The sequence below is a fragment of the Bison bison genome, unplaced genomic scaffold, assembly GCF_000754665.1.
Source record: "Bison bison bison isolate TAMUID 2011002044 unplaced genomic scaffold, Bison_UMD1.0 scf7180017864492, whole genome shotgun sequence".
Lineage (NCBI taxonomy): Eukaryota > Metazoa > Chordata > Mammalia > Artiodactyla > Bovidae > Bison > Bison bison.
The window spans coordinates 54,329-63,851 of record NW_011495051.1 but is presented as its reverse complement, the minus strand read 5'-3'; the positions used below and the strand labels follow the sequence as shown (position 1 = coordinate 63,851).

Here is a 9,523-nt window from a genome sequence, read left to right as displayed (position 1 = left end):
TGGAAGCACTATTAATCCTATGTAACTTTAATCCAAAATCAGGGATTGCGATGATTTTAAATTGAGCATCAGTTTACTTTTGGATCACACTTATTTTGTTGTTGCTGTATGGTCACTAAGTCATGTCCAACTCTTTGCGACCCCATGGGCTAAAGTACACCAGGCTTCCCTATCCTTCAGTATCTCCTGTAACTTGCTCAGACTCATGTTCATTGAATTGGTGGTGCTATCTAACCATCTCATTCTTTGCTGCCCCCTTCTCTTGCCCTCGGTCTTTCCCAGCATTGGGGAAATTTTTTTCAGCCAACTCCTTTTCCAGTGAGTTGGCTCTTCACATCAGGTGGCCAAAGGATTGGAGCTTCAGTTTCAGCATCAGTCCTTCTAATGAGTATTCAGGGTTGATTTCCTTTGAGGTTGACTGGTTTGATCTCCTTGCAGTTCAAGAGACTCTAAAGAAGTCTCCAGCACTAGAGTTTGAAAGCATCACTTCTTTGGCATGCAGCCTTCTTTGTGTTCCAACAACTCTCATATCCATACATGACTACTGGGAAAACCATAGCTTTGAGTATGGACCTTTGTCAGCAAAGAGATGTCTACTTTTTAATATGCTGTCTGTGTTTGTCATAGCTTTTCTTCCAAGGAGCAAACAAATGTCTTTTAATTTTGTGATTGTAGTCATGAACAGCAGGGAGCCCAAGAAAATAACGCCCAATAAAAAAAAGTTACTCTTTCCATTTTTTCCCCCATCCATTTGCCATGAAGTGATGGAACCAGATGCCATAATTGTAGTTTTTTGAATGTTTAGTTTTAAGCCAACTTTTTCATTCTCCTTTTTAACCCTCATCAGGAGGCTCTTTAATTCCTCTTCGCTTTCTGCCATAAGGGTTATGTCATCTGCATATCTGAGATTGATGATATTTCTCCTAGCAATCTTGATTCCAGATAGGGTATAACATACTTTCCGAGTGGTGCAGTGGTAGAGAATCTGCCTGCCAGAGCAGGAGACTCAGGTTTGATCCCTGGTTCTGGAAGACCCCCTGGAGAAGGAAATGACAACCCACCCCAATATTCTGGGAAATCCCATGGACAATGAATCCTGGCCAGCTACAGTCCATGGGTCACAAAAGAGTTGGACACAACTTAGTGACTAAACAACAGCAACAAATACTGCCTGGGGTCCAAATCCAAAGCATTACAGGATTCATCTGTATCACCTGTCCCAGCAGGGGATGTTAGTGATGCAGTTTTTCTGTGTGTAATTTTTAGTATTTGACCACAGGTTTGGACATTTTCTTCTTTAGAGTATATTTAGCTTCCACTATCATTCACGTGTTTCCTTAACATTTTTGTATAATAAAGCAGTGAGAAACCTTGCTCTGAAATGTAGATTTCTCTCAATGGTCCTGAATAGCAAGTTGCAGAGAAATTATTTGGAAAATATGTCATCAAATCGCAATGTAAAACTCTCACTGCTTTGGAGCTCAGTGGTTTGTATCTTGTCTCAACTCAAAATAAATTTAGCATTTATTTTGTAAAATTTTTTAAAGTCTTATGGTGTGGATTATATTGTACAACTTTCATCCCTGATAAAAGCATAATCATATGAAAGATGAGATGGAGGAAGCATTGATTTCTGTATCTCTGTAGCCATATACCTAGCACAGACATTCATTACATCATTATGATTACTAACAAAATTCTTTAGGGTCCAACTATAAGCTAATACAATATTAAATGAAAAAAAGGCTTACTAAAATTTTGGAATATTGAATGCTTGCTTTTCTGAAGTCTTGATGCTAGATGCTGTACTTTAATCCAAGATATTGCTGTTTTATTCTGGTATTCCAACCGTTTTGTATTAGGGGTGTGTGTGTTTATGGGTGGGGAGGGGATAGTATTCCTGTACTTTAAGTAGCAACAGCCAATTATTTTTATTTGAGGAAAAGGAAAGGGCAGTTTTTCCCTCTTTAATATCCTTACTTATGGTAATCTCTTTTGAAAACTGATCAGTGAGCTTCCACTGTAGACTTGCTTAATAGAATACTAATTTGGTTCTTACCATTTTTTGAGATTTTTCTAAGAATGGAGAATTTACATTAGAAATTAGATTGAAGAGAAATGTACATATAATTTTGTTGCAAAAGTTACACAGTGTGTCAAGAACTCTTTAATGCTAATGTTTGATATTTAGATTATCTTAGACTATTTTTCTTCTTCTTCAGCTTCCAGCCGATCTTACCAAGATGCACATTGCAGACAACCCTCATCCACAGGTGACTCACGTGTCTTCTAGTCAGTCTGGCTGTAGCATCGCCAGTGACTCTGGAAGCAGCAGTTTATCTGATATCTATCAGGTAATACTTTAGGAGTTTGTATGCTATGCTTATGTTTTTTTAATTCTGCCAAATACCTTGTGCTTATGGCTTAGGTGTTCATGTATCTTTTAATTAGGTTATGAAATTCAGACATAAAGTCTTTGAGAAAATGTGCTTTATTTACCTTTCAGATTTACAAGCCTAATGAAAGAGGTGATCTGTCTTTTGAGAGTGATTAAATATGATCCAACAGTATGTGAATTTAGTGTTCTTAATTTCTTCTACCCAGGTGAATCTGTATTAATATATATTTGCTTTCATTGGAAAATGGTTCTTGAGACAACTGAACTTATAAAAAGACTGATTTTTATGATAGTTGATTATTTAAGTCTCCATAAGTAAAGTCATGAAGAAAATTAGAGTTGACTTTGTATTGTAAAGACTGTTAAATTTGGTAGTAGCCACATTTTAAAATTAAAAGGAAACAAGTAAAATTGATTTGAATAATATATATTTTTAGCATAGTATATTTGGATATTATTATTTCAATATGTAATCAGTTTTTAAGAATTATGAATGCGGTACTTTATTTTTTCTAACTAAGTCTTCAAAAGGCAAAGAATATTGACATACAGTATGTCTCAATTCAGATAAGGGATGTTTCAAGCACCACATGTGACTAATGGTTACCATATAGTACTGATCTTTTGAAATACAACCATTGCTATCTAAGGAAAACATTTTATTTTAGACTGTGGTTCTGTTCAGTTACATGGATTTAGCTGTTTTTTGAAAATTTACATTGCTCTGTTAAGGGAAGTTTTTAGGCAGGTGCAAAGTGGAAAAAAGCCTCTGTGTTTGATTCATGTGAGGTTTTTCTCTACAAAGATTATTGTTGTGGTCTTGCCATCTACGTCCCATTGTTTGGCCCTTTATTAGTACAACAAGGAATTCTCCCTCTTCATTATTTTATTGTAGATAGAACAGGGAATTTTTTAAGTTATGTTAAAGACTGTGTGGTGGTTCAGGGGCCACTTACTGTGTTCATGGAGTTGTTGGACTTCGTGCGTTTCCCACCTTCTCCCCAAAAGACGTATCCTGTGGATTAAGTTAGAATTGTTGCATACCTGAAAGTCAGAGTAGAGTTGTGCTTCTCTGGACTCTGTTTTTCCTAGAGAAGGAACCCTAAGGAAGATTGACCCTGGGTTAATGAAGTTAAGGGATGTGGTTGTAGATTTTTCTCAAGATTAATGAGAATGTCTGGACCTTGCAAAAAGAGGCCATAAAGCAAAGATGTAGTGTTGATGATACCTGATCTCACTAGTATATCCGTCTCTGACTAGATGTGATCCCCTTTTTGGAGCAAGGAGTAGAGCCCTCGATGGTTATGAGAAAAGGAACAAAAGGATAGTGCACCAAATTGAAGTTCAAGGTCACTTGGAAAGGCCAGTTCTTTACCCTGAACTATTAATAAAAGATGGGCTGTACACAATGGGATTCTCTATCTTTGGCAAGATTTTGGAGGAGCCTCTGAAGAATTGTGCTTACTTTAGCATCTATAGGATGTTCACCTACAGAATGGCCCACCTGAGGCTGGGGTAGAGCCTGTCTGCTGGTGTGGTTGGAGTCTTCTCCTGTAGGACCCTGACCATGAGTATGGCTGCCCTGCTTCAACCTTTTGTATGGTTTCCTTCCTCAGTAGTACTTGCCACAGTTCATTCTGCCTTTAAAGTGATTCATTTTAACATAGCATAAAATGTGGACAGATACCTTTGCCAGCTCTCCTGCACAGCAAAGAAGTCCCTTTGTTACACAATGAAGAAGATACCATTTCATGTCCCCAGAAACCTGAAAGTTAGCGTTGGCCTCATCCCCTGATCATCATAATTCACCATTAAGTCATATCACTTCTACTTCTTGCGTCAGTGTGTTTGTATATATGATTGATGCCGCGATGTAATTTACAAATAACAAAATTTACCCTCTGTAGTATAGCCTACAAGAAGACATACAATATTTCTATCACCTGAAAAAGTATTTTGTATTCTCCTTTTTGTCAGTTCCTTCTCCTGCTCCCTCAGCCCTGGCAGCCATCAATCTGTATTCTGCCCTTTTAGTTTAACATTTTCTAGAAGGTCCCATAAATGAAAACATAGGTAAAAGATGGTACTGGAAACATAGAAAGTAACCAATAAGATAAAAGAAGTTTTAATAATTTAGGGAGAGTAAACAGATGAGCCAAAATAATGAAAGTCAAGAACTAAACCAGAAATTCAGAAATTTTAAAGAAGAAAGCTATTACATTACTAAAATAAGATATGCAAAAATGTAAGATAAACTCTTTGAAGTGTAGCCAAAGAAGGTAAGCACAGAATAGTAGCCAAAGGATAGAAACAGTGTAAAGGTTAAAACTAAACAAATGTACAAAAATAAAAACAGAAGGAAAAGAAATCAGAATCTTAAGTATATACATATTTGTCTTATATACATGGAATGTAAATATGAATTCAAGAGATGTGTTACCAAATGGTACCTGTTTTCTGCTGATGGTAGGTTTGTGGGTAGTTTTTAGTATGTTTCTTCAGCTTTTCTTGTATTTTTCTCAGTGGACTTTATTATTTCTACATTTAAAATTTTTAAGGAGGGCATAGAGTATATAGTTAAAAATAAAAGTTGAATAAAATTGTAGAAGAAGATTAGAGGGATTATAGTTGCTTTTCAGTCACTAAGTCATGTCCAACTCTTTGCAACCCCATGGACTGCAGCACACCAGGCTTCCCTGTCCTTCACTCCCTGCTGGAGTTTTTCAGATTCATGTTCATTGAGTTGGTGATGCTATCTAACCATCTCATCCACTGCCACCCTCTTCCCCTTTTGCCTTCAGTCTTTCCCAGCATCAGGGTCTTTTCCAGCAAGTCAGCTCTTCGCATCAGGTGGCCAAAGAATTGGAGCTTTAGCATCAATTCTTTCAGTGAATATTCAGGGTTGCTTTCCTTTAGGATTGACTGGTTTGATCTCCTTGCAGTCCAAGGGACTCTCAAGAGTCTTCTCCATCACCACAGTTCGAAAGCATCAGTTCTTTGGTGTTTACCCTTCTTAGCCTTCTTTTTGATCTAATCCTCATATCCAGACATGGCTCCTGGAAAAACCATAGCTTTGACTAGATGGACCTTTGTTAACAAAGTGGTATTTTTGCTTTAATGTGCTGTTTAGGTTTGTCATAGCTTTCTTTCCAAAGAGCAAGCATCTTTTAATTTCGTGGCTACAGTGAATCATCTGCAGTGATTTGGGAGCCCAAGAAAAGAAAGTCTGCCACTGTTTCCATTGTTTCCCCATCTATTTGCTGTGATATGATGGGACTGGATGCCATATTAGTTTTTGAAAGTGGAGTTTTAAGACAGCGTTTTCACTCTCCTCTTTCATTCTCATCAAGAGGCTCTTTAGCTCCTTTTCACTTTCTGCCATTATAATGGTGTCATCTGCATATCTGAGGTGGTTGATATTTTTCCCGGCAATCTTGATTCCAGCTTGTGATATCTAGCCCAGAATTTTGCATGATATGCTTGGCCAGCATCATGTGAAGTAGTGTTCCTGGTTATCCAAATTTCAGCATTTGAGAGATTTTAAAAGTGAGTTCCTCTATCAGTCATGGCTTGTAACAGTCTAAGCAGAGCCTTACAAAATGTGCAGGTACATTTACCCCTTGCACAAAATAGGTTTGAACTGCACATGTCCACTTATAAATGGATTTTTTTTCTTTCAGTAAATAGATGCTACATGTACTGAACCACAGATACAGAGGATGGAGTATAAAGTTATACGTAGATTTTCACATTGGGGTGGAGGGGGTTGGTGCTACTAATACCAATCTTGTTTCAAGAGTCAACTGTATTTTTAATTTGGAGGAATGGGGAAAAGAGAAGAGATACATCCTAAGAACAGTGCTTAACAGGAATATCATTTACACCATTTTCTATGACCTAATGTGTAAATAGATGGGGAAACAGTGTCAGACTTTATTTTGGGGGGCTCCAAAATCACTGCAGATAGTGATTGCAGCCATAAAATTAAAAGACGCTTACTCCTTGGAAGGAAAGTTATGACCAACCAAGATAGCATATTAAAAAGCAGAGACATTACTTTGCCAACAAAGGACCGTCTAGTCAGGCTATGGTTTTTCCAGTGGTCATGTGAGAGTTGGACTGTGAAGAAAGCTGAGTGCCGAAGAATTGATGCTTTTGAACTGTGGTATTGGAGGACTCTTGAGCGTCCCTTGGACTGCAAGGAGATCCAGCCAGTCCATCCTAAAGGAGATCAGTCCGCGGTGTTCATTGGAGGGACTGATGCTGAAGCTGAAACTCCAATACTTTGGCTACCTCATGCGAAGGGTTGACTCATTGGAAAAGACTCTGATGCTGGGAGGGATTGGGGGCAGGAGGAGAAGGGGACGACAGAGGTTGAGATGGCTGGATGGCATCACTGACTCAATGGACATGAGTCTGAGTGAACTCCGGGAGTTGGTGATTGACAGGGAGGCCTGGTGTGCTGCGATTCATAGGGTCGCAAAGAGTCAGACACGACTGAGCAACTGAACTGAGATTCTAGTCCATGACAAATACATATGCTATTCCCCGAATGAGTTTGTCTTTACCTACTCCTACTTTCGTAATTTTGTTCTTCCTGCAGCTCCACCTAGATGACATTTTTGTATTGCCTCTCACATGTTGGAACCCACAGCAGTTTTTCTGTGGGTCTTATCACTTTTTTCACTCTGCTTTTTTATGTTGTGCTGCTGTTGTTGATGTTGTTCATTTGCTAAGTTGAGTCTGATTATTCGCAACCCCAGGGACTGCAGCACACCAAGCTTCCCTGGCGTCCATCACCATCTCCTGGGGTTTGCTCAATCTCATGTCCATTGAGTTGGTGATGCCATACAACCATCTCATCCTCTGTCATCTCCTTCTCCTCCTGCCTTCAGTTCTTTTCCAGCATCAGGGTCTTTTCCAATGAGTTAGCTCTTTAGCTCAGGTGGTCGGAGTATTGGAACTTCAGCATCAGTCCTTCCAGTGGATATTCAGGGTTGATTTCCTTTAGGATTGACTGGTTTACTCTCCTTGCAGTCCAGGGGACTACTATCATTTCTTTGGCACTCAGCCTTTATGGTCCAACTTTCACATCTGTCCATGACTACTGGAAAAAACATAGCTTTGACTATATGAAACTTTCTGGTGTAGCTTTTTAGTGTAGTTACCTGTAAGCTTGATCAATATCATCATAATTTATTGTTAGTGTGAAGTTTCTTCCTTTTATATCTCATGCTGAGTTAAGCACAGCTTTGGCAGTTAAGCAATCTAGAAATGTTTTTAGTTGCATTATATTTGAAAATAGAAATCAATATTGTTTCCAGGGAAAATGTATAGGATTACTACTAACTGATTGACAATCCAGGACAAAGGAGACCTTGCCTCCCTACCGGCCCTGTTGTAGAGATACTGGACTGGGCCAGCCTAGAATGCATTACTGTGAAGGATTAATTTCATGTTGCCATGACTAGAAAGACTAAGAGGAAACTTAAGGAGTAAATGATCCATGAAAAAGGTTGAATGAAATATTGAAAGTGGGAATTCAGTAGAGATAAGCACTGAAAATCTCAGGTTCTGCTTAATCTTTGCTCTAAATTTGAAAATGTGGCTTCTATAATTTGTGTAACTTCTCATACTAATTTGTTCTCCTCATAGTAGCTTCACGTTTATGTAGATGGAGACAGAAAAAGAATATCCTCTGGTGGTTTATTTGGAGAAGGCCAAGTCAACATAAAACCATCTCAGACTGTCTACCTCACCAAATTATATTTATACGTGTACACAGAGACACATTCATACTATGAGAAAAGAAAAACACAAAACATGTAATATTTTTTAGTCCTTTGGCCAATATACTTTTTTCCCCCTGAGCTTAATCTATTTATCATAATCTTTCTGAGGATCTGCTGTATCCCAGCTGCTGGGATTAAAATAGTTCAAAGGCCAGACCTTAAATCCCTGAATTTACTTAAATATCAAAAATTCATGTCTCCTAGTTTCATCATTCCTGGATATTTTTATATTGGTTTTTCTCCAGGTTATGGTCACATTTTCTAGTGTCTTCATCTGTCTAATAATTTTATATTGTATGCTGGACACTGTGGATACTACATTTTTAAAAAATCTTATTTAATTATTAAAGAAACTGCATTCCTAGGAACTGCATCTTCAGCAACATCATATAGTGACTTCCAGTCTTGGTGGTCGTCATACCTATCTTTACCTTAAAGAGTTGGCTTCTCTTTGTTTAGTCAGGGATTGCACTTATCTCACATGCTAGTAATGCTCAAAATTCTCCAAGCCAGGCTTCAGCAATACGTGAGCCGTGAACTTCCTGATGTTCAAGCTGGTTTTAGAAAAGGCAGAGGAACCAGAGACAAAATTGCCAACATCTACTGGATCATGGAAAAAGCAAAAGAGTTCCAGAAAAACATCTATTTCTGCTTTACTGACTATGCCAAAGCCTTTGACTGTGTGGATCACAATAAACTGTGGAAAATTCTTCAAGAGATGGGAATACCAGACCACCTGACCTGCCTCTTGAGAAATCTGTATGCAGGTCAGGAAGCAGCAGTTAGAACTGGACATGGAACAACAGACTGGTTCCTAATAAGAAAAGGAGTACGTCAAGTCTGTATATTATCACCCTTTTTATATAACTTATATGCAGAGTACATCATGAGAAACGCTGGACTGAAAGAAACACAAGCTGGAATCAAGATTGCCGGGGGAAATATCAATAACCTCAGATATACAGATGACACCACCCTTATGGCAGAAAGTGAAGAGGAACTCAAAAGCCTCTTGATGAAAGTGAAAGTGGAGAGGGAAAAAGTTGGCTTAAAGTTCAACATTCAGAAAACGAAGATCATGGCATCCGGTCCCACAACTTCATGGGAAATAGATGGGGAAACAGTGTCAGACTTTATTTTTCTGGGCTCCAAAATCACTGCAGATGTTGACTGCAGCCATGAAATTAAAAGACGCTTACTCCTTGGAAAGAAAGTTATGACCAACCTAGATAGCATATTCAAAAGTAGAGACATTACTTTGCCAACAAAGGTTCATCTAGTCAAGGCTATGGTTTTTCCTGTGGTCATGTATGGATGTGAGAGTTGGACCTGT

At 38.4% G+C, this 9,523-nt stretch overlaps 1 protein-coding gene across 3 annotated transcripts in view; it reads left to right on the top strand.

Annotated features, from left to right (window-relative positions):
• LOC105005547 (rap guanine nucleotide exchange factor 6-like) overlaps positions 1-9,523 on the top strand; it is a 151,365-nt gene that overhangs the window by 126,625 nt on the left and 15,217 nt on the right. For all 3 annotated transcript variants that reach the window (XM_010863566.1, XM_010863565.1, XM_010863567.1), the window contains one exon: positions 2,223-2,354. In XM_010863566.1, the coding sequence (XP_010861868.1) occupies positions 2,223-2,354 (132 nt within the window). The remainder of the gene's footprint in view (positions 1-2,222; positions 2,355-9,523) is intronic.